The following is a 26,713-nucleotide window of genomic DNA, read 5'->3' on the forward strand; positions in this document are numbered from 1 at the left end:
GCAATAGGGTACAAGGACACTGAAGCACCCATGCCTAGCAACAAAAGTTGCCACTAAGTGAATCAGCAGCACCTAGTGTAGCTTCTTTTATTTCCCTTTAAAATCCACTCTAACAGCAATCCAGACAATTCAGCTCAACTCCTGAGATCAGTTGAAACTGCATGACAAAAATTTGGTGGTAAGATGAGATGTCTCCATCCACAGCATCCCCACATGCACATCTCTGTGTTGAAAGAGTTCAGTACACCTCTGCCTCCACATGTGTTCTTTTCCTCTGCTTCTCATGCATTCACCTGAGTACAAGCCTACCAGAAGCCTTTATATTTCCCAACAGCCCGTTTGGCAGCAAGACTGTCAGCAACACTTACTGTTCAGTTTCCTTCCCTTTCTTCAGCATTCTCCAAGTCTGCCAGCTCCTAATTCCCAAGAATCCTTTAATTACAGGGTTTGGGAAAATCATACATCTAGGAGCACAGCCTCAAGACACAAAAAACTCAAGCTCACAGTGAGAAATTGAGAAAATGAGGAGTGACTGAAATCAGAACCAGATAAAAGGAAAGGGTTGCTAGTTTCTAGTTTCCTGGCACTGTGATGAAGAAACATTCCACGCACTCAGGTTCTTCCTAAGGAAAGGGTGCTGGGGCAGAACACACAGCTTACAGCTACTTTCCAAATAAGCAGTATTACAAAAATTCGCCCAGTCTGACTTTCTGAAATCACTTTGCAGCAGCATACTCTTCCTTCCCCCCCATTATTAAAAAAAAAAAAAGAAAAAAAAAGTGTAGACATGTTTAAAAAACTACACAGATCACCTCTATGCAAGGTGAAACTTCTCAGGAAAAGGGAAATAAGCAACGGTGAGATTGTAACACATACTCCAAAACTGAACTAAATGCAGTAATATTTATGCCCTCCCCACAAGAGCAACAAGATACTTGTCAAGATTACATTTTGCAGTGTTTTGCCTTCAAGCAGCAGTTTTCACAATGAGTAAACACAGCCCACAAGATGAGAAACCCAGTATGACAACTTTAAATCAGTACTGTACAAAGCAGATCACAGTACAAAGCTATATAAAGAAACAGCAGGAATGGGAAGGCTGAGCTGTTTCTAGTGGTCTAGCTGAGCATAGAATTACTTGATAGTCCACACCAAACCCCCCTTGCACTTCCACTTGCTAAGCAAGTGGGAATACAAGAGATGCACATTTAGACACTCGGGGTACGATCACAATTTAAGTTGCACACACAGAATTGTTCTCTGCTCCACTGTGTGAAAACTCATCATGCATCTCATTCTAGACTTCAAATCCATTTTTCCCCTCATTTTGCATCCAGGAGATTCTGATATCACCCAGTTCCCAAGGTTGTAGCATTTAGGAGTCCAGTACAGATCAGCTTGCTGAATATTTTAGGAATATAGTAGACAATTATATTTTGCCCCAAAAGCAGTAGCACAAAGAGCTCAGGGTACTTCTCTGCCATATATTGCTGCTTTCTAGGCCTTGAGAGGAGGCTCTGGGCAAAAATCCTTTCTGAGGCAAACCCTCTTTACGCTGTTGATCTTCATGTTGGAACACAGGGTCCTATACACCAAAAAAGAAATCTTGCATTTGGTGTCTCATAAATGTGCTTAGGACAAATACCTTCACTTGATCAGAGCAGTACAGATGTAGCCGAGAAGGCACAACTCTCCCCACCATCTGGGCTCCAAATGCCTTACTTCAACTACTACCTGAGCCACACGGTCAGGCAGCAGTACATGGGAGTGTCTTGTCCACTGCAAGGACAGAACAAACTTTGTTCCTAGACATCCCATCTTGACTTTCTATTTGAGGGCAATAGAAAATGCTGCTTTTACCAATTAATTTTGCTAAAGAAAAAGGAGAAATAAGTGTTGGTTGCATGGGACAGCAGCAGAAACACCATCTTTACAGTTTGGGGAAGAAAACACCTGAGGTCCAGAGATGCAGCTGGAGAATAGGGGTAGAATTAGAAAGGGTTAGAAATTAGGATGCTGAACAGAGAGCAGGCAGATATATTCTTATCAAAGTCCTTTCAAAGGCTTTTTCTACCATTTAAAACCCAAAGCTCCTTAGGTTAGATGAATAAAGAAGGCAGAGGCAACTCCTCTTACATGATACCATAAGAAAAGCAGACAAGAACAGAGATGGGGACACAAAAACCAGCACATACAGGTGCTGAATGTTTCTTATTGTAAGAAAGCCAAAAAAAAAAAATCAAAGGAACATTCCTGAACCTGCAATAATATTAGAGACCTGCATAAGTAGTACAGTAAAACAACCAAAAAAAAGTCCCATATCCTTTCAACTAGAAAAGCCTGGATTGCCATCCTTCACAGAATGGTTCTGTGCCAAAATTGTTCTCCTTCAGTAGCAGCAGATGAAATGTAATTAGCACTCCATCACCCCCACCTAGAAAAGCACATAGTTGTCTCTGTGTGTGACAGTCAACATTATGGGAAAGAGACCAATGATTGGGCACTTAGGTTAGAAATAACAGTAATCTGCAAGGAAAGTTAAGTGAGAAAAAGAAGTTTCTTCATGTTTCCTATGTTAACATTACCACTCATCAGATCTTACAGCATAGGATGGGCCAGAAAGGTCAAAGAACACTTCCTTCCGAAAACTGCAGCCTAAAAATCTCATTTCTGCTCTTCTGAGAATTGCCAAGGAAGAAATTTCTGTGCCTTGACCACTACCTGCCTGCTTGCCCCTCCACTTACACACCTGCAATCCCATGCAGAGTCTCATGTCTTTTTTGCAAGCTCCATCAATGAAAAGCATGATAAAAGACAGCCCAGTCAGTCATATACAGGCAGCTGCAATCTGCAGAGTTTACATTGGAAAGTCGTAGGGGAAGAGATCCTAAGTAAACCATACCCAAATCTTAAAACCAGTTTGGGCACTACTCCAAGACAGAGGACTAGTAGCAGAAGAAATTCTAGCCAAATGATTCAGATAAAATTTGAGTAATAAACTGTATTTTGGAGCCTGACAGTGCATGGTTCTGCCTTCCACAGCTGGCCAGTCCAAGTGGTTAAGCCACACTGTAATCCTCCTGTTGCTCTCAACCACAAAGTGCATGCTCAGCTTCAAGAGTACTTCCTGGGTAGTGACTAAAGAGAATTTTCATGTAATCTAAGCCAGTCAAATTTCTAGAGAAGCCTAACAGCTACAAGGGCAAGGAGACTTTAGGAAACAACACCTTCCCTGCATTCCACTGTCTCTGGTCAGAGAAGCAGCATGATGGCCATGGCTAGCTAACCTGAGTTTAACGTCAGCAGCCTCAAGCAATGCCATCCCAATATTCATAAAAGCTTCTTCATCCCTTGGTGCACTAGCTTGACTGCAAGTACAGGGAATGCAACAGACATTAAGGTAATGACAGTTTTGCCTTCATAGAAGGAAGAGGCCATACAACACCCTGAGGTACAATTGTAGCCCCAGCAGCTCTGATACCAAGAGCTCTGAAAACACAGCAAGCACACTAAGGCCTAAACTACAGCCTGATACACATACATACAATGCAATGGCTCTCCCCACCATTGCACACACACAACTAGACCAGCCTCCCTGGCCTGCTCCCCTGAGCATAAAACCCTCACACAGTCACAGGCATGAGAACCACAGCCACCCCCAAATGGGGCTTGTACACCTAACTCAATGCACTTTCTTATTCCTACACCTGAAGTGGCACATGCACCTGGTACCCTGGTGCCATGGGTATGGCAAATTCTTTGCTCAGGAGGAACTGCAGGTCTGTACTATGCAGTGTCTATTATACAGCAGCAATGGTAAAGAAAAGTGGGTGGTAGAACTATCACCTGTTCTCTATTCGCAGGACTTTCTGAAAGATTGAGATGCCCTTGCTCCCAGTTAAATATGATGAGAGGGCCTTGTAGGACAAGTAACATTACGTTAAATAGAATTATTTCGTAAATCAAAGACACAAGTATTAACAAAACCCCAAACAATAGTACCTTTGAGATTTGGAATTTCACTTAAGAGATAATGTTCTATTTTGCAAAGAATTCCATGCAGTTGCAAAGCTGACAACACTTGTTTAGGAAACAAGCACCAGTTCTGCATTCCACTGCAAACAGCAACTGTGTTTATATATAAGCAGTACTCACATTCAAATTAATAAATAAAATTATCTTTTACATGACCAAACTTTTTTTCTGTGTTAAAAATCATGTACAGAGCCAATCAAAAAAGGTTTCCTCACTTTCTTTACCCCTTTTTACTGATTGTAACTTTTATTCTAAATAAATAAATAAATAGCTACAATATAACTGATGCTTTTTCACTTTCAAGGTAAGATAAAGATGCTTGCTTTGTCGTCTTGGCAGGGGAGAGGGTAAAAGAAAGACAGGAAGAAACAAATCAGGCAGATCATGTCAAAAACAACAGTGATCTATGATAGTGATTGGCTGCATTTGCAAAGCTGAGTAAGCAGAAAGACATGTGAGCATTATTGGTCCCAAAAGAACAAAACAGAAAAAGAACGTAAAAAAACCCTTCAGTTAAAAAGGGCAAAAATGCAACTTATTATACAAGGCACAAAAAAAGACTTTGACATTTCACATGATGTTTACATTTCAAGCAAGGGCTTCCTTATCCTGAACACCCCTCTGTGCTTACTGACTCACAGACACAACACAAAACCATTTCTCCTCCCCCAGCCCCCCGAGAACTGCTCTAAAGTTAACACAGATGATGCAAGTAATGAAATAGTCAGAAGAAAAGTCTCTATGCACGCACAAGCTACCCAAGGAAGAGGCAAATTTCTGTTCTCTCCTTAGGCAAACACGTGGGAGCCTGGTTGCTGGCTTTTATAAGCAGTGGGAGCAGTTAGGGACTCAAATCACCAGAGATACTTGTCAAAACAACAGTAAGAGAGCAGAGGCAGCAGCAGATTAACTCCTTCAGAGTTGCTGGTTACACCACGAGGCTCTCAGCTGAGTCTGGAGCTCACAGGAATAGGTTATGGCAGGGGACAGGGCACGCAGAGAAAGGCATCTAGGGCACGACTACTGGAAGAGCAGGGGGTGTGTGAGGGGTGGAAGGGAAGAAGGGGAAATCAAACCTATATATTGCCCTTCCTCCCCCACTTATATACATATAACATGCGTTTTCAGGAGGAAAAGGTGTTTGTAGGAGAGCTCTCTTTCACATCATAAATCCCATACTAAGTTTTGCCAACAAAATGTACTTTTCAGCATGGGGACTATAACATTTACATTTGCATTGCAAAATTAGCAGAGTTTTTGGAATAAAACCAGAAACGAGGGAATGTTCACACCTGTCATGGTTTGTTTTCCCTCAGAAATGTCAACACAGGCTGAGACTTTTCAACTCCAGCTGGTCTTTCTAGCTGCTCCAAGGGCGACGATCCATTATGTGTGCATGCACATACACACACACTCCGTGTTGTGGCATAACAACCGAACTAATTGTGACCAGCATTCAGCATTAATGAAAGATTTCATTCCTGCTGGAGAAGCCAGCTTCAGCAAAAAAACCTTTTCATGGACCACACTTGGTCTGGGGATGAAGGGAGTACCGAGCAAGCAGCCCACTATTTCTCTCTCCACTGAAGCAGAATCAGAGCAGTACCTCTCCAATTTGCTGTTTAGAGACTATCCCTAAACAACTTTAAACTGATTACAAACTACTTGTCTCTGAAATATAGTTCTCTGCCTGTGGCTGCCTGAGCTAGACTGTTAAACAAATCTATTGGGATAAATGCATATTAGCTAAGCACAGATTTTTGCCAAAGATGTTACATCCCACAATAATACTGCTATTCCTTCTGCCCCTGTGCCACAGACCCTCTTGCATAACCTCACACCCAAGCCAAAAGGGTATCACTCTACAGGACATCCAAAATACAAACATCTATTTTAAACTAGCATTAAGCAATTCAGGTAACTCTTCTAAGAAATGCTCCCACAGTTGGTTTAAATAAGAGTTACTTCACTTCTGCCTAAAAAAGGCCCAGAACCAAGCAAATCACCGGATGACTTTGCTCCGCCATTCAGTTATTGATACTGTGGTACTATTATGCCCATGAACTTCTTCAGAAGCACTCTCTTTAACATGGGCTTGTAGGAGAGAGAAAAAAAACAAAACTCTCAAACTGACAAAACAGAGAAGACTTGAAGTGAGTGACATTCCTCTTTTCACCCCAAGACATCCCTGTTGCTAGCAGCAAGATGCATCCTAGAGAGACCAAAATACTCAGAGTCATGAAAGGGGACAATGATCCCAACATCACGGCTGGATGCCACCCTTGCCACAATTACAGCCCGATTCCTGGAAGTCTTAGCACAGTATCTCTGCTTTGCATTTACACTCCAAACTGTTGCATAAAACTGGTGAGTGATGTTAAGCAGTTAGTTTCCTTCACAAATAAAAGACCTTTACACAAGGTAACTGTTTTTCCCTCTTCATAACACAGAACTCCATTTCCAAAGCCAATCAGCAGGCCTTCTGGCTGACAGCCATATTCAAGAGAAAGCTATCTGAGCTATCCAGATCTTTCAGTGAATAAGTGCAAGGTTCCTACCTTGTGTAGCCCAGGAAATGCTGATAGGTGCAGAAGTCATATCTTTGCTTTTCACCCAGGTGTTGTTGCGGTGCCTACTCCAAGCAGAGATGACACAGAAATAATCCCCTCTGTCATTTTCTGAAGTCCACTGTATTCGTAAACTGAAGGTGTCAACAGCCTTTTTAAAGAAGATTATTTCCCCGTTCTGAGTCCGCTCTCTGCTCCTGTCCCCAGGCAGCAGAGTCCAGTCTGCATCCATCATGGCCAGGAGCTCCTCTGTCACCACATCATCACTATGCAGGTGCTGCCTGTAGTACCACGAAACGGTGAAGCGGATGTTTGCTTCGGTGTCCTGTGAGTTTATGATCCTGCAGTTGAGCTCTGTGGGGTCATCTGAAAACTTGGGTGTTTTAGAGGCATTCAGAAACACTTCATAGTCTGGCTCTGCAGGAGGGGAAACCCAGAAGGAGGAGGTTAGGAGGTATGAGCAGAAGGGAGAAAGTGCCAGGACTTTTTAAGAGATAATGCTAACTTCTAACATCCAGTCTGTGAAAGCACCTGAGCTAGAAGCCAAGTGAGAGCATATGCATTTTTCTTACAAAACCTGGAGACTGGTAACTTGGACCCCAGCTCTCAGACTTGTACCAGTCTGAGACAAGTACCCCTTGGCCTGCATTTCCAAACAAGACCTTTTGTTTCATATGTCTAGTCAGACCACTTCAGAAAAATCAGGACTAAGATCTTGTCAGGCAAAAGAATTCCCTTCTTTAGGCCTGGCCGTAAGAACCCACCATGTGGGTTCAGTTCCAGCCCAGCCAGTCACCTTCTGTACCTGTTCAAATGCCTGCGGCTGCCTGCAGCAACAGGGGACTGGTTATTCTCTAACTTTGGACTGACCAGAGACATCCCATTTCCCCAACTCTTCTCCAGGATAAGAGGCCACTTCCCATCCTGAAGTGCCTTCTTTTCCACACTGAACCATCCCATTATGTCTCTACAATACAGTTTAAGAACACCTACAAAACAACTCCAAAAACAAAAGCCTTACTCACACTAAGACAGAAAAACAAAAAGGCGGGGGGGGGGGGGGGGCGGCCACAGGTACTACCACTGGCACTGACCACAGCCAGTGCCAATAATGGTGCACAGTAAATTTCAGCAGGCAGTATAATAAATACTAAGCAGGTTAAGAGTTGAAGATTCGTAGATCAAAAGAGCTCCATAGTCTGTACAGACCAGTACATGTTGTACAGCTACGAGGCTAGAACACCTTAAGCTTGAAAGAATGCCTGAAATTTATGGGTTAATAATGGTGCTGTAGTATTTAAATCTGAAATAGCTTGCTGTCCAAAGCCTAAAAGCGATAAGGCAGCCACATGACTATTTTCTTTCAGTCTACAGAGATAGTAAAGCAAAAAGATTACAGCAAGAACCTCATACCACAAAGGAAATGCATATTTATTTACTAGTGTTAGAATATATTTGTGCCTTGTTGTCTACTATAATTCAGAAAAAGACTAGCTTTCCAACTTTTCGGACAATACTCATCACGTGGCTTTTACATCGTAAGTGTATTCAGCACTCTATATTTATTTCTTGCTTTATGTTTTATTTGGCATTTTGCCCTCCTAGAAACAATTAACCAAAGCTATAATTGGGACAGAGAAGGTAATCCAAGGCTAAAATACTTAGGCTTAGCTCACCAACAAGCCAAGATAATAAAGCATCTTAATAGAACTGCTGTGCAAACTGTGTGTACACATGCACTTTTGGACTTCAGACGCAAAGGATAAAAACAATTGTATCAAGCAAGCTGATTGCTGCTACTTCAGCTTGCAGCACACCTCTCTCACCATTAAGTGTTATGCGCGCAGTGTCCTTGCATCTAGCAGGGACAAGGGCATTAATACACACCAGACAGTAGACTATCTAGTGATACAGATGGTAAGTTTCTGCAGTGTTAGGTAACACACAAGCATAAAAGTACTGTTTATGTAAATCCGTAGTACCAATGTCAACATAAGTGCAGATTTCTGTGCATTTTCAGTATAAGGCGAAATAAAAATGCACAGAATTCCTCTGCTGTAACCAAACCATGGTTTATTTATTAAATGTGGCCAAAATCCACTTTGGTGTCACTCCCCGTAGATCCTACAATTACATGACTTTTCCTGTCTCATTCTCAAAAGACTAGTCTTCTCCGGGGCCTCATGATACATTGCTCATGCTCTGCAATTTTCTTATAATTCCCCCTTGCTTCCCATTCCACCCAAAACCAGAAGGCATTCAAGACCAATTAATATTTTCACAGCAACAAAGACTATAAAATCAGAAATGTACTCTAGACAAGAACACCAGAAGGAAAAAGCTGCAAGAAACTGGAGTTCTTAGAAAATCACTTCAGGTTTGTTTTATTTGCAGGCAGGGGAAGGACAGCTAAAAAGAGTTTTGGCTTTGACAGCACCACTCCAGATAGGCGCTTCACCCTGACAGACACTCAAACAGAGGATTTAGAAAGAATAAAAGGCTAGCTGGATAAACCTCATTCCTCTACTCTGTCAGCTGTCAAAGAACTGCCTCACTGACAGTTCAATGACTTAATACTCCAGCAGCTCTTAACTTCCATTAAGGAGGAGGGGTTAGTGAATTCTGGCTGCAATTGAATACCTTAAATGCTAAAAATTTATTCTTTCCCTTGCCCTAGCAACCAAGCATCTGCTCAAGAACAGATTTTATTCTCTCCTGTTCCCAAATTATGCCAAATTGGAATGGAAAGAGTCCTACAGGTATGGGCACTATGAGAGTACATGAGCATGCAGTACACCTGTGCATGTATGAACCTGTGTGCACACACACACACAACTGGGGGAAGGAGGGAACACTCTCAAGCTGCATGTGCAATCTGAATGGCTGAATGAGGACAGGAAAGGAAGACGTTCATCACTTGCGCGCTTCTAGCATACATTACAAGTGTACTTGGAAACGGCCACGGCTCAACTGCTCTGTACAATGCTAAAATGCAAAATTTAAAGTCATTGTCACTAGGACTTAACCCTGTGACACAGCTATTTATTTCTGAAAACCAGGCTTCAGTGTGGGCTCTCTATATGCTGGCATCATTCAGTACATTTATGGTGGAGGAGCAATACCTTTGTAACAGGACAGTGCCACCAGTTTTGGATGACAAAAGGCTCTAAATGGGTAGATTGAGAGGTTTTAGGCCCAGAGACTTGCATCCAGTCAAAGCTGGGAACAAACATCAGGTACTACAGCTCTGCCAGTTCTCCCCCAGCTCACAGCTAGGTTCATCCATGCTTCCAGCACAGCCAACATTTTGTGAAATTTAGCAGATGCAGATACCTTACCTACAGCATCCTGCAACACTACCCTGAGTTTCATTTCTTCTAAACTGAATCTCTTCTCTTCCCAAGATTAAACTAGGAGACAGGATGGGTAGGCTGACATATCTAGACCTAGCCACAAAACAGCATGTTTTTTAGAACTTTTGCTGGAGTTTCATTTTTAGTATTTCTCCCAAGTAACTTTATTTCTAAGGGTATTTGCATAAAGAGAGATCTCCAGAGCTTAAAGAATTCAGCTGAGATAATGCAAAGCAAAAGCTTCACAATCTGTAGGGTGCACATGAGACAGTGGATTTCCAAAACAGATTTGTCTTGGGAAAGGTGCATAGGGAAAGATACTGTCAGTCTGCTCTTGTAGGCCAGGTAGATCAGATAAGCCTGTTGAATCTTTTACCAACATCTTCTGCTCCTCATTCAGGCAACAAGTCTTACATGAACAACTGTTAAACACAGCTGCTTCTAACCAGGTCCTTGCAAAAAAAAAAAAAAAATTATATTGATGGTATTAGAACTGTTAGAAAGCAAAACCACCAAGAACAACTGGTGGAAAAAAAGGAGAGAACAAAAAGAGGACCAAGCTTCTGTAGATTCCCTTCCCCCCCCGACACTGGTGAATTAAAAGAACTTGCTGCAGAAATGCTGAAATAACACATGGAAGCCATAACTTCGAGTGCACAAATCATCCTTTGCTTGTCCAAAAAGTCTAAAAATCCACTTATCTCTAGGACTGAATGATGAAAAATGCATCACACAGAGTGGGATATTAAATACTGCAGTAAAATCTGCATTAGTGGCCACTATGCTAATCCACATTGCTGGCATTAAGTTGGCTACAAGCCAGGTCTCTCTCAATCACACTACTCAACAGCTACGTGACATCATCTCATAAAACAGACATGTGTGTTGAGGGAGGAGAATAAAGCCATATAAAGTCATGCTCCATTCTAAATGCATCAGTAGGATGTAGTGTCTCTCTAGTGATTGAACCCAGATACTGTAGATACAGATGACAGATGCAAACAAGAAACAAACTTGCACAGAAGAGATTCTGCAAGGTCCCCTCCTTTTTCTGAAGGGACCAAGGAATGAATGGTACATTACCCGTGAAGTCTGAAAGTAGAATCACTCACCTAATGCTGTCACCATCACACTGACTGGTGCAGATGTCCTCTCCACCACCTTATGCCAGCTCCCGTTGTGCAGTGGTACCCAGATAGCTGCTTGGCAGAAGTAATAGCCAGAGTCTTCTATATCCACATCACGTACCAACAGGCGATAGGAGTTCCTATCTACATGGCTCAGACTGATGAGAGTTGAATCACTGACAACAGAATCATGGTCCATGCTCAGCAAAACCTGAGCATCTGACAAGGTATCATCAGGTGATGCAGAAAAATACCATATCACCTCTGCTTGGAAAATGCCACTCCTGTCTGTTGTGATGTTGCATGTAAGATCCAGGGAGTCTCTTTCGGTCACAGACACATTGCTTGTTGAGATGACCACATCTAGAGCTTAGAAATGAAGAGACAAAAATTCAAACAAAAATATAATTAAAAAAAAAAAAAAGAAAATTTTAAAAAAAGAAAAAGAAAAAAAAAAAAAAAAAAAAGAGTCCGCTCTAGGTTATGCATGACTTCAGATTCTACTACAGAAGCTTCTGAAGGAGCTCAGTAGCCCTACCTTCATATGCCTGTTGGTTATTGAGCTGCATTACCTATTACAAGCAAAGTATACATCAGTCAAGCAAGGGATGTGTTGGGAAGTTTGGAAGCTGAGAGTGTTAGGAAGAAAGGAGTGAGAACGGGGTTTTTATAACTCAGCATCAACTGGTCCACAAAGGCTTTGTCCCAATCACAGACCACACATGAGCTTTGCACAGTAGGAAAATGTGTTCCATTCTCCCACGAGGGTCCAGGTGTTTCAGTGCTATCTCATAGAAGAGAAAGTGTCCACTGAAATCACTAGGAGCTACATTAGAACTCAGTTTCTGCTGAAGTGGTTTTGAGCTCCTCTAGCAAAGCACATTTAGATGAGAAGTAGCCACAGCCACATGCTGGAGTCCTGAATGACCTCAGGTGTGTTGCAGAAACATGAAATGGAAGCAAATAGAAGGCAGCAATAACTCCTCATACTGCTGACTCCTCCACTTACTGCTTTAACCAACACACACTGGGGACTTCAAAGCAATGCCAATAGCCACTTAAAATACCTTTAACAAACTCCTCCACTGGCCAGTGAACATTTTAATATACATAGCACATATGGTCATAGCCAGCATTCAAACAGGACCTTCTGCATTCTGTAGATTATGAGGCTAGCCATGGCTTTGTTAAAAGAAAGCCATGGGATTAAAGTGTCAAGATCAGTTGAAAAGCTGGCCTTAATTACTGGTGAGCGGTGAACCAGGGGTGCTGTGTGTGCTGCTTGTAAACCTCAGTGCAAATCATTCAACAAGGTACCTGGCCAGCATGTCTCCACTTGCTCATTCCCTCATTCTACACTGCCTACAAATTAGATTTGGATCTCAGCACAGCACTGTTCCCACAGTGTGTAATGCAGCTGTTCTTAAAGTCTCAGCTTAGGCCAGGGCTGCTACATCAGTAGATCTTCTCAGCAGATTTACAACCAAGACCACGAGCAAAAGTACAGATTCCTGCCTTGCAGGTAAAATCATACTCTACTTACTACATAATAGGTGCCCACCTGTAACAGCTTTCTAGGATTATCATCAGGAATGAGAAACAATATATAACAGACAAAACCAAACTCAGCAGCCACAACTATTGCTATCGATAAAACCAAGCAATATTCATCTCACCATTCATCACCTGATAGCGCAGAGCAGTCAAACTGAACAGAGGGCAGCAGGCCCCACCCAAGTGGTAAATCAAAGTCCACAGTGTGATGAGTATCTCACTTGGACTTCCCTGTCTTATCATGGAAGTGGAATCAGTAGGAAAACCTAGTTAATTTAACAGACTAATACCAGAATAGATAAAAGGATTCATCTGCAAGGTTAAGAGCAGCATTTCTCCTAGAAATATTTCTGTCTTCATGAAAAAGTGATGGGCATTCAGAATCTGGCAGTATATGCGTACAGAGAATTTACCCCTATGTATATTCTCAATACCCTTTTTTTCAGTTACTGATATGTCTGAAGGCCTCACTTAGGGTTATATACCTGTTGTGCAAGGCACTATTAAAAAAAGAGATACTAGAACAAAGTCGAGCCCAAAGATGTCGTTATTTTAGGAGATGAAAGTGATGGGCAAGTAGACAGAAAAGCAATAACAGAAGAAAAAATAACCAAAACAACAACAAACGACACAGTTACACAAGTAACCTGTGCCTGACTTTATTCATTGGATTTGTTAATTCATCTTTTTTGGTGGTGACAGTGTTGTTTTCTTTGGTTTTTGTTTGGTTTTGGTATGTTTTTGTTGTTGTTGTTGTTTTGTTTTTGTTGTTGTTTATTTTTGGTTTTTGGGTTTGTGGGGTTTTTTTGTAGTTTTCTGTTCTGTTTTTTTTTTTTGTTTTGTTTTTGTTTTTGTTTTAATTATTATTAATTTTTTTATTTAGTTTCTACAAATTCAACCTCACAGTTTACAGCAGGTGAGAATAAGGGAAGTGCAGCAACCAAGCATACCATTTACAATTCAAGTTCATTTTAGTATGCAACTGCAGAGGTCTCAGATATCAGCACAAGATGCTATCAAAGTCCTACTACAGGGTGTGTGGGGAAAAAATATTCCCAAACATTTTGCTGGAGAATAACCTATCTCATTTAGTAAAACTTTTAAAAAACCTTCATACCTCAGCCAAAGTGCCTGCTGAGCTAAAAATGGCAGCAAAAATCCCTAAACAAAAATAAAAAAAAACCAACCAAAAAAACCCACACGCAAAACCACACATCCAAACCACATTAAAAAACTGCACTACTACTGGTCCTGGCCATCCTTACCCTGTTTTCAGTCACTGATGAAAGCCCACCTACTTAAACTAAACTTTCCAGAAGTATGACAAAACAGAGACTTACAGTTCAAAATTAAGTGAGCCCTGTCGCAGCAGGGAGCACCTGCAAGCTTCATTGTGTAAAAGACACCCTGAAAAAGGGAGGGCAGGTTAAGCCTGTCAAATTTCACAGGCTAAGTACCACCAGGATACTAAAACTACATCCAAAGGAGCTAGCCAAAAAAAAGCAGCAGTTCTAAGTTCTCCACATAGTGATTAAAGGATTACAAAAATGAAAATATACCCTTTACTGTCTGAATACTTCTAAAATATTATAATAATCTCACATTTCTGAGGGACCATCACTGACTGTTTTTCTACCTGTTGAGTGACAAGATGCATCACACCCTGCTTTCCATCCTCCAACTAGCAGTGTTAATGCTTATGCAATTAAGTGCTTAGTGCATCTACTCCTGAAATCTATATGGGTAGGGATATCCAGATATCCTCAGAACAGCACTATATGTAGTTTTGTCTCCTTAGTCAAACATGTCATGGTATGTTTAACAGAACCATCACTGTCCTAGACTGCTGCCAACACGATGGAGCAATCAGACCAGTGATCCAGTGTCAGTGATAAAAATCGCCGGATAATTTGTCCCAATAAATTATCATTGCCGTCTTCCTTTCTCTTGATCTTTCTGTGCTATTGTAATAAACAACATACAGAAAAGCTTCACATCTGTGACTGCACCATAAGCCACTTTTACAGGGCAAGTGCAGCTTTTCAGTGCTATTGGACAATTCTATGTTAATGAGAGAGCAGAAGGAAGGTTTGGGGTGTTAATGGGTTAAATACAATGTTTATTTAAGAAATACAAAACCCAGAAGCAATCTGAACTAAGGATGAGACCAAATCTAGGTCTAAGCACCTAAGAGGTTCCAGTCAACCCTCTGATGCTATCACACCCCTTGTCCCCAAAATAAAAGCTAGAAAAATTGCACCAAGCATTTTCTGTTGTCTCAGATGTAAACAGGCAAGCTAACCAAATAGCACTCTAGGCTCTCCTGGAAAATATCCTCATTTAGTTAAGCTTACGCAGTTTCAGCTCTCAAAGTATCACAGTCTGGACACAGCAGTGCTGTAGCTACAAGCTGTGATCCCAGCCCACCAGTAACACTCACCAGTCCGTTGGATTGCCACACTTGCGATCTCCACGCTCTTCTCCTGAATCTTCTGCCATGAGCTATCTGCTCCTCTAACCCACTCGCTCACAAGACACCTGTAGGCACCCCCATCCACCGATGAGGCCTGGGATACAGATAACCGATATGTGTCATTTGCTCCTGTGTCCAAGCGGATATCTCCATTACGGTAGCGCTCCTCATAGCCAGGACCTGGCTGGAATTTGCCCTCGTGAGTCAAAGATAGGATGTCCCTCCAAGTTGATCCACTTTTGATCTGCCAAGTCACATGCAGGTGAGTGTGCTCCGGTGAGGTGGTAATTGCTGAGCAGCGCAACTTGAAGGAGTCACCCTCAGACAGCCTGAGAGACATTGAGGAACGTGCTTTGGAACCACTCACCGATAAGCCATCGGAAATCACTGTTTAAAAAAAAAAGACCAAAAGACACAAACATCATAAAATGAAACCAAGAAGAGAACACCCACACTGACTTGTTCAGAGATGAGGCTGTGAAAAATACCACAGAGCAACACCTGGCCAATCATTCCTCCTTCCACACATCAGTATATTCCAGGAACAAGGAAATTCGGCTGAAAATTCATTAAAGGAAGTGCTACACTTTAAACAATCCAAGAGAAGCATTCAAATTCATTTATCCTTCCCCTGATTTTAGTTTCTCATCCAAATGTCATCATTCTGACTATTCCCATCCAGAACCATCTTGATTTTCACAGGAATGAAAGATAAGACACTTGAAAAATATAGTCTCCAAAGTTATTACTAAAGAACTCTCAATGAGAGAGCAAAGCTAGGACATGACCATCGTATCAGCATGCTAAAGTGGAAAAGGAAGATTACCTCCTTCATATAGAAAGATCCCTAAATGACACTACAAATAACAGGGAAGACAGGGTGTGTTTTTTACCTGAAGTTAGCCTCTCTACCCAGAGGCTTAGGAACATTAAATATTTGCAGACATCTTCAGAAAACCCACTGCTTAGTTTTCCCATTTTTATTTACTAGACAGAAAAAAAAAGGAAAAGGTGTTCATAGTGAACAGCCTTTCTTTGCTTCTTCACCTCACTTGCCTTTGCTATTATACTTTCCAAATTCCGATTTTGGCTTTAGGATAATTAAACTGAAACAGGCAGAAGAAAAAGAAGAAAAAAAAAATCACAATGCTCATAAGTAACAGAAATTCAACAGCCTTAAGGGTACATCTATAATTAATATCAAAACCAAATTTAAAGCACACCTCACTCTTCAGAAATACCTTTCACTTGGACCTCTGCATCATAATTTCCCTGAACGGTGGCATCAGTGCTGGGCGTGGAGCATTTGTATCTCCCTTGGTCAGTTGGCTGGATGTTTCTAATCACAAGTTCCACAGCATCGTTGCTGCTCCGTCTCAGTTTGATATCCCCGTAGCCCACGCGTTTTTGGTACTCCTCAGAGGTGAAGGTAGAATCCCAGGTACTCACTATCCGCACGAAGTCAGCCTCCCGGGAGAACTCCCAGTCAAAGTTCTGTTCGCTGGGTCCATCGTAGTCGCTAACGCTGCAAGGGATCACCACCTCTGTGCCCACAACTCGAATAAGAGGACCTTTGGGCACCCTTACAACACGCCCTCTGCAGAAACCTAAGCAGAAGAATAAAGAGACAAAGAAAGAAAGAACACACAGTTAAAGGAATTGCCAGGAGAGACACCAACCAAAAAAAAAAAAAAAGAAATAGAATAAGGCTGGGCACCCCACTCTACGAAAAGATAGAAACAGCAAGAACAATATTTCTCATTAATATTTAATCTCACTGGAGCAGGAGCCCCTAAACACACCATTTTACTGTGGGCAATCTTTGTTTCATCGTTTATTTAGTAACACATTAGGTAACAAAATACTGAGGGAGAGGAAACCACAGGCAGGGGAAAAAAAAAAACCAGGAGAGAACTAGCCACTGCTCCAATACCAAGGTGCTATGTAAGACACTTAAACAACATTAATAAGTGGTTTGCATTACTACAGTGAGGGTATAATATAATCAGGAATTTTTATAACTCTTCTGCTGACATCAATAGAGGGTTAAAAGTAGGAAACTAACTCTCCCCTAGCTTGAAGGCCCTAAGAATGGTAAGTTGACTTTCTCCAAAAATGAGCATAGTCACTCCTACCCTGAAGGGTCACGGCTTCTTTAACACAGGTGAGCTTCCCTGCCTTCCTAATTGATTTTAAAGGAAGAACTGATTTCAGACACAGTTTGCTCAAACAGATTTCTGCAATCACACCTGTTTCCAGCACACATTTCCTCTTTGGTGGAAGTCCCAGAACATAGGAGCATAAGCAGAGCAGGCTCCCTTCAGCGCAGAGGAATACACGGTGTTCAGATCATGTTTTCTGGGACTGTCTCACTAGAAGGGTAGAACAACAACAGCAGATCTCTGCAGAGGGCTGGCAAAGCTGTTACGTTATGCTTCAGGCAAAAGTGTGAACCACTTAAGCTAGCCAGAGGACCTGGCAAAGATGCAGCAAGATACTTTTCTGGTTGATTTGGCTCTGTAGCCCTAAGAATAACCCCAGCAGCCGCACGTGGATTTTGGCAAGTTACTTCCCAAAAGAGCAAAGTGCTTTGCTTCATAGTTTCAACCAGAGAAATCTTTTCAGAAAGAGAGGAATGCTACCTAAAGTTAGTCTCCAAGCATGAACAGCCTACTGCATCCCACCAGCTCCACATCCATAGCAAAATATTTTAGCAGCCGGGTAGAACAGAAAAAAACAGAACACTGAAGGACAGACCTTGCTAAAACCAAGTAGACGGCTGTAACAACAACAAAAACAGTTGGACCAAAAGGTTGATGTGAGATGCCACAGAAGCAAAGCCAAATTTAAACAAACAAGCCCCCAGCACATGAAGTCCTGCATCCCACAACTGCTCTAATTCACCAGCTACACTGGGAAAAACATCAGCTAATGACATGAGCGCTAATATACTCACTGAGCCTTTCCCTCCTATCACTCTGTATGTCATCTTGATGTAAATTAAGACCCCCTCCCCCCTCACTGGCTCAGAACCATCATGTCAATAGGTATCCAGGTGTGCACAAAGAAGCCAGTCTCCTAGAGAGAAACCACCCACTGGGGAACCTGTTACAAAGTGCAGCTTGTCCCCTCCAGAGCAGCCTGGAAAAGGATGGGTTAAAGAATCATGATTTCTGTGGGCACTTAAAACTACACAAGCAGCTGTAAACACTGAGTATAACTACAAGAGAAAAAGCAGTATTTTTCTCCCCAGTTACAGTTCAGCAAACCGAGGACTGACACTGTCTTTACCTCCCCAGTTCATAACTCCCAGCATGCTCTTTGCTTTGCAGGCTGCTCACGCATACAGGCTCAGTCATAATGGTCCAATTTCTTCATTGCTGTGACCTTCTGTATTCAACATTAGTACTTCATTAAACTTATTTGTAATGCAGACTGGGGTTAATCTCTTACCTCCTATATCCCTCCCAGAAGACGGTTATGTACCTGATCCAGTGATTGACTAGTTCTAAAAAGGCAGCTGGACTTCTTTGCACCATTCACATGTGAAGTGGAGAGAAAAACCTCCACTGCCAATGTATTGTTCCACAACCAGGTGTCTCTAAGGACATCCTTCTAAACACAAGCACCATATAGTAAAATCATTGCTACAGAAAAATAATCAACAAAAAATAAAGCAAGCTGCAGGGCTCTGATATATTTCCTCACTAGGTCTTAAGTTGCAGCCCCATTCAATCCTTCAACTTATCCTCTTACAGAAAGCGGTAACAGCAGCAGGTAAGCTTTAACGCACTGCCTGACAATCAAACCAGCTTCAAGTGTGAGAAGTCAACTCAGGATCCTGACTGAGGGCAGTCCTCAAACAGTGACGTCTCTCTAGAAAACACTCTCCCGTGACACTAAAACAAGCAGACAACACTGTTCTGCATGTGTCTTCAGCTGCAGAACCACATACCGTGCACTGCACTAATCCAATCTAGAGGTGACAAAGGCATGACTAATGTGGCAAGGACTGCACGTTTGTGTTTGAGATTAGCACCGACAGCTCAGTTTCTCTTCTTCCAAGGTCACTAAAGACCCTTTGACACTGAATGAAGGTAGGGGGTGATTAGCACCTTCATAAGAGAAGGCAGGCCAAAGGGAAAGAGAGGGGCACAGGGACCCCTCAACAGATCTGCTCAGAGTCCATACCCTATAGCTGTAAAGCAATGATAACCCCCCCTTCCTCACAGCACAGACTCACAAGCAATCCCAGTTTAACACAAAGTTGGAAGGAAAGCAGTGGGACATACTTCAGCAGAGAAGAGGGACAGCCTGGAACAGTTTTAATTTTATACTTTATAAACAGTAACATTTGTTACTGCTCAGATAAAGTGGGATTCTCCTAAGACAGAAGCACACAGAAAAAACATCACATGATAAGAGAACAAGAACTTGGCGCAGAGCACCTGCTGTGCCCTGCCCACAGGTAAGGAGGAACGTGCACAGGGCACACACTCTAAGGGTGAGCTGCATTTCTTGATGAGCCGCATTTCTTGATGAGCCAGGAGCCTCAGTACCCAGCAAGCTGTAAATTTAGCATTCTGCCTTTTGTTCTGCAGCAGTCAACAGGAAGAGTAGCCCTAGTTACTAAACAAGGTGTTATGTTCTTTGCTGTGCATCGGGGATTAACATTTCATGTCGCTGTAGCAGAGGCACAGAGTTACAGACACTGATCTTGGCAAGAGTCGAGCTCCATTTTACTCTGGCAGATAAAGGAGGAGCTTTTACAAATATTTTATTCTTACAGTGTCCTATGTTACTAACACACATTCCTTCCATCTTTCCAGAGCAATCAAAGTTCAGCTTTTATGATAGGAGAGCTTCAAACTCTGTAAATGTTTTGAAAACATTTATTTTTCATGACACCTAATATATTTCACCGCTAATATAAGGTGACATGTTCTTAATGAATTCACTTGAATCCCATTTAACTATAGAGACAGATGGAGCAGGACAGAACAGTGTATACAGTAATGACAGAAAACAACAGAACTTTGACAATTCAGTATTTTTCAGTATCACGAAGACCACCACAGATGTGTATTTAGTAGGAAGTCAAAAACTGGCTCTGTATCATAAACTGATGCTGGACATCAAACCTGCCTGAGCACAAGATTAATTGCCTGAATACAAATCTTTATTTTTACAGAGTTACCAGACCACCAGATGACACTGCAAGGAACTATTTTCCACAACAAAAGGTAATGAAGCCCCTGTAAGGAGGCCTGCACACAAACACAAGGGATGGGACTTGTTCCTTGGGCTCAATGGACAGGTGACACGTCTACCAGGTAACACTGCTTTTGCAGGGCTGGGCCAGAAACACCCAAAAAGTACAGCAACCACAGAGCCTTCATGGCCGTTTATCAAGCCCCTGATTAGAGAATTCTCCCAAGGGAACACATTAAATACTCCACCAGGAACATGGGCGAAGTATGGCTCAAGGTAGAATAAACTGGGGCCTGCCATACTAATAATACAGAGGAAAGATAACCCAGACATAACCTAGGCAGTTTTGAGCTACTGTTTATTCCCTAGTAATGGTCCATGAAGTACTTAAATTAATTTGTCCCATCACCTAGATGCACCATCTCATTGCTGTCACTAAATGAAATCCTTTCAAAGAGGAGAACAAGGAAAGCAGCTGACTGAATAGATAGGTTGTGAAGTCAATCCAAGTACATTAAATAGCAACCTGTCATTTTTAGGCTAACCAAGAAAACAAGGCAGCAAAATTGTGCAGGATCTACAGAACGGACGGTCTGTTTAAACTCAACAAGCTACACAACTCCCCAAGGAAATAGCTGGTGAAGATTTACATCCGGGGCATTGTTACAGTTGAGGAAATTCTTCTAGGAGCTTCCAATTCAGAGAGATTTTGCACCTACATATCATTTACAAAAGAAGAATGAGAAGTTATCTGTGGAGTCACCTACAAGGCTCAGAAGGTATTCTCATTGCAAAGAAAACACTTCTGCTTCAGCCCTCTCTTGCACAAGGTGCTTCCTCCAGCTTGCGCTGAACAGCTCTATCTAATAAGAAAACATGTTCTCTTAGCAGCCCAGAGAAGGAGGTCAACTCTCTACATCCGCCAGCCAAAGGAAAATGCAATGTGACGTGCAGTAGGAAGCCAATTAAAGCCAAAAAAGTAAGAGCTGAAGAATGAGTAAATTGGCTCAGACTAAGCACTCGAGCCTCTGCATCAGAAGGAACACACAGTCCATCTCGTCAACCAAGGCAGTCACGGGAGACACAGCGACAATTTTGTTGATGCCTTTCATCTCAAAAAAGCTTTCGTAACAAAAGGTTGTTTGATTTGCCAACTAAATGTTACCATGTCTAGGAAGGAAATACATCAGTCGTTTCCAATTCACAACACTTTATGACAGGAAAAAAATACTGCAGTCAATTTTGCAAATGGTGGTAATGATTTGCCCGTCCTTAACTCCTCCATGTACTTCCAATCTTGGCACCACTTTGCTGTAGCACTGTGTAAATGAGGGGGTTGAGCAGGGACAACCCTTCTTGTGCCACATTGGAGAATAATCAACAGATTCCCCACCAGTAAAGCTGTGCACTCTGCCTCCTATTTCTAGCAAAATCCCAAATCTCTCATGTCTGTAGTACACTGCTTAACTACAGTGTTTGCGATATTTTTATAAAATAAATGAAGAAAAAAAAAAAAAAGGATTTGATTTTTGCCTCTTTTTTTCCCCAAAGAGAAACATCCAGACAAATCCTCTTCCTCCATTTGGTAAGAGAACTGACCAGGCTCCTGCTGGGAGGCGTTCAGCCGCTTTCCCCAGCAGCAGGAAGGTGAAGGGACAGGCAGCATGCCACACATTCACACAGGCACTTCTCTGGGGAAGGAAAACCAAAGCATATCAACATGGGAGATTATAATTTTTATCTCCAATCTTCCCCTTTTCCCCTTTCCTCTCCTCCCAGCTCCAATTATCATCAGGCAGCTACACATCAAGAATGTCATCTGCAACTGTCTGGGAGAGAAATAAGTTATAACAAACATGCCTATAATGTTTGAAAACCATTCAGTGTTGTTAAAGATAATTTTTTTTTTTCTAAATATATAACATGATTTTCCTAGAAGTGTCACATTTACACAAACAGCATGTTGCTTCGGGACTTCCTCCCTTTCTAAATGCAGTAAATTACATTTTCTATCCTACACTGTATACATAGGAAAGGAAAAGTCAGAGAGATTAAGCAGAATAAAAGCAATTTCTTTAAGTACCAGAAATTCAGCTAACTATTGAATTTTCTTTACTGGCCTTAAAAAGAAAAAAAATAAAATCTAAATACGTGAGATCTCTCACCATTCCTGCTTAACACAGGATAACATCATACTCTTCTTTCCAGCACAGACAAACACCAGGGGTTGGGATCTACGCTAAATGAAGTGGCATTCTCTTGCTGCTCTTTCCAAATCAGAAAATTCAGATAGCCCTGACTGTCAGAAGCAACCCATACCTTACAATCAGACAGCCTGCACGAGGAGGGAAAAAGGGGCTCCTTTAAAAGAGACCGAATTTGATTCCTCAGGTCAAAGCTGTAATCACCATAGTAGCCTGGAATCATCTGAAGCACACAGGGCTCCCTCCATGCCTTCCAAGCCAACAGTATTGTCACACCTCCCTGACTGCAATACTCCCTACGGAAAAAAAGACTGATAGATTTTTACGGCTTGAAAGATCTGCAGCATATCATCTGAAGGTATCACAGAAGAGTGAATGAAAGAGTCCATGAGAGAGACATTTACATTGTTCTTTCCCAGGCGGCTAGGATTCTTTTTTTAGATAATGTAGAGCTCTTATCAAAAGGAATTAGCCTGGGTGTAATTGCTTAAAACCCATTATCTCTATCAGGATGAAGAAATGCATACTGCATCTTAAGTGAAGCTTCAGAAATGCTATCAAACTGCAAGGCAGCTGGATTGCTCTAATCTCCATGCCATCTGAAATATCTCAGAAAATCCACATCAAAAGCACTGGGTAAAAAAGCAAGTACCTTCCCAGCTGGACTCCACCTATTTACCATGTGGATTAAGATTCATACGAAAGGACTAAAACAGCATATTTTGCAGCACAGTTACAAACTGTTGTCTTCCCCATTCACTCCCCTCATCCAACATCCCCCAGAAAAGCAAATGCCCCTAAGCAAATCACGAGGGTTTCACTAGCACACAATTCTCAGTTACCATAGAACCACAGAATGGTTTGAGATGGAAGGGACCTTAAAGACCATCTAGTTCCAACCCCTCTGCCATGGACAAGGATACCTTCCACTAGATCAGATTGCTCAAAGCCCCATCCAACCTGGCTTTGAACACTTTCAGGGATGGGGCATCTGCAACTTCTCTGGGAAACCTCTTCCAGTGTCTCACCAGCCTCATCATAAAGAGTTTCTTCCTTAACACCCAATATAAACCTACCCTCTTCCAGTTTAAAACCATTGTCCCTTGTCCTGTCACTACAGACCTTGGTAAAAAGTCTCTGTCATTCTTATAAGCCCCCTTGAAGTATTGAAAGGCCACAACAGAATCTCCCTGCAGCCTTCTCTTCTCCAGGCTGAACAACCCCAACTTTTGTAGCCTCCCTCCATACGAGAGGTGTTCCAGCCCTCCTCTGGACCCGCTATAACAGGTCCATGTCTTTCTTGTGCTGAAGACTTCAGAGCTGGACACAGAACTCCAGGTGGGGTCTCATGAGAGCAGAGTAGAGGGGGAGAATCACCTCCCTCGACCTGCTGGCCACACTTCTGATGCAGTCCAAGATACAACTGGCCTTCTGGGCTTTGAGGGCATACTGCTGTCTCATATCCAATTTTCCATCCACCACTATCCCCAGTCCTTCTCCAGAGGGCTGCTCTCCATCCATTCATCCCCCAGCCTGTACAGATATTGGACACTGCCCCGATCCATGTGCAGAACCTTGCACTTTGCCTTGTTGAACCTCATGAGGTTCACATGGGCTCCCTCCTCAAGCCTGTCAGGGTCCCTCTGGATGGCATTTCATCCCACCAGCAAATCAACTGCACCACTCAGCTTGGCGTTGCCCTCAAACTTGCTGATGGTGCACTCAGTTCAACTATCTGTTATTAATAAAGATACTGAACAGCACTAGTCTTAATACAGACTCTTGAGTGGCATCACTTTTAATTATCTCCATTTGGACACTGAACCTCTGCAACTCTAGATGTGGCCATCCAGCCAAATCCTAATCCATCCATCAAACCCATCTCTCTTATCAAAACTTCCTTTGACAAGTCTCCAAAATGTAGCTGGGAACAAAAGGGGAAGGAGAGAAGGGGGGAAAAAAATAAAAAAAAACAACACACCACAAAGAAAACCCAATGAAATGCAAGAGTCAACATGCTGCTGCTTCTTGGGTCTCACCTGAAATACCTGTTCCTGCTAATGACTTTCATTTACTTTCCTCCAAACGGTCTTGCAGAACTCCATTTTTACCCAACTCTGCTTGAGTAGCCCATTTAGGTTACCTGGTCATATCCGACCCAAAAAGTCCATGGACTCTGTAAGTGGTATTTAGACTGTCATGCAACAGAGGTGATTTTCTGTTGTTCTGCCTCAGAAGCAATTTGTGTTGCCAGGAGAGGTTCAATATGTTACATTCTAAGGAAAACAGTTGACAAAGCAGTAAAGCCCACAACTCAAAGCTGAAGAGCTAGCACAGTTGGAAACAGGGCTGCAAATATTCACAGAAATGCTGTATTTAAAGTTGTCTTCACATTTATACCTACATTCTTCCTCTCCACTAAAGAAAACCTGTAGTACAAATTCCCACTCAAGAGAAGTGCATACATTTAGCAATATTTTTTAAAAGTCCTCAAACTGGAATATACAGAATTAAAATCAGTGCTGTTCTGCAACATCATTAACTTGCACTTTTCTGTTATCTTATATCTTTCTCAAGGCAAATGGAACTGAGCAGAGCAGTCCAAATCTATTTGCTCTATACTGCAATTTCCTCTGGGCAGAGACCAACCATTTTCCTTGCTCTATGAGGAATGCAGCACAGTACTAGGATTAAACTGAACTTTCTTTGGATTTAACTGGAGAAGACAATCAGACTAGGACAGATATACATTAACTAAAATCATACACTGACTGCGAATATCCAAATCCCAGACAAGATCATGTTAAACTATAAAAGCTAGTATATGGTTCAACCAGTATGATTTTAAACAGGATGCAGCAGAGATGAGAAAGCTGGGAAGCTAGGAAGAAGTATTTTTGTCAATAAATTTCTTTAAAAGATGCACATAAACCAATATCCATGTGTTTCACAAATCTATAATTTCACAACTTACACATTTAAAAAAGGAAATCCTGGGGCCCTCCTTTCTCGCAAAAATAATTTCCACTTATACTGAATTTTAGTATCATTTCCAATTACACTAAAAACAACAACAAAAAACCACACACAAACAAAAACAAACCAACAAACCCCCAAAACAAAACAAAAAACACACCATACATCCACCAATAGCTGTTTGGGTTTTTGCATGTGTGCGGTGTTGGTTCTTTGGATGTTTGTTGGTTTGGTTGTTGGTGTTTGGTTTTTTTTTCTTTGCTTTTGGTTGTGTTTTTGTTTGTTTGTTTGTTCTGGGGTTTTTTTTGTGAGGATTTTTTTTTTGTGGGGTTTGGGAGGCTATTTTGGTTGTGTTTTTTTGTTTTGGTGTTTGGGTGTGAGAGGGGATTTGAGGGAGGTTTTTGTCAGTGGTGCATTTTTGGGGGGTTTCTTACTGCTTAAATTTGGTGGCACTCTGCAATTTAACCCAAAACCCCATTCACACCGAAGTCCTGTCTAAAGCCAAGTTAAGTCTAAAGGGGATTGGAAAATGAGATTAAAAAAGCCATATGCTTTCATAATCCAGATATTATTAAACTTAACCTCCACTTCACCAAAAATTATTTTTGAGGATCATTTCAAATCTCAGTATACAGAGACTACCTTCCCAACAAACTTTCCACTGAATAAGAAAAGGCATCGCAGTGGCTTCAGCAAAAACAGCAACAGAGCAAAGCTCAATTAGAGAAGTCACAACACAAAACAACCCAACACACACACGAGGCTTGCAGACTCTCTGGTTGGGATCCTGAAGGGCAGCTTTGCTCTGTTTGCATCTGCTGTTGTGAGAGATGATGGAAGGAGGTGGCTGGGCAGCAAGACTGCTGGAACTGCTGAACAGGGCAGCATATGGCACTGGCCCACCCTGGCTCCACGCTTGACAAATGATTTGCAGCCATAGGTGCCAAAGAAGGAATGGATCTCAGTGATTATGGAGTAATCCTTTTCATCTGTAATTTAATTATCTAACAGTCCCATCTTCACCATATATAATCTCCAAGAAAGCAGCCACATTAAAAATCCCAACAACAGATGCACACAGAATGGGTGCTACAGCATGGGAAAGAGTGCCTGTGCCTCAGCGGTACACACAGGTTAAGTGCAGTAGCACAGCTCTTGCCAGCTTTTTTGCTGCAGAAGATGTACTTGGACAGATTAACCGACAAGTCTAAAC

General features: G+C 42.0%; 1 protein-coding gene across 1 annotated transcript in view; it reads right to left on the minus strand.

Annotated features, from left to right (window-relative positions):
- PTGFRN (prostaglandin F2 receptor inhibitor) overlaps positions 1-26,713 on the minus strand; it is a 71,263-nt gene that overhangs the window by 25,182 nt on the left and 19,368 nt on the right. The window contains 4 exon segments of the mRNA XM_065862700.2: positions 6,594-7,019; positions 11,068-11,451; positions 15,077-15,496; positions 16,351-16,716. Coding sequence (XP_065718772.1) covers positions 6,594-7,019; positions 11,068-11,451; positions 15,077-15,496; positions 16,351-16,716 — 1,596 coding nt within the window.

This window comes from Patagioenas fasciata, chromosome 1 (assembly GCF_037038585.1).
Source record: "Patagioenas fasciata isolate bPatFas1 chromosome 1, bPatFas1.hap1, whole genome shotgun sequence".
NCBI lineage: Eukaryota > Metazoa > Chordata > Aves > Columbiformes > Columbidae > Patagioenas > Patagioenas fasciata.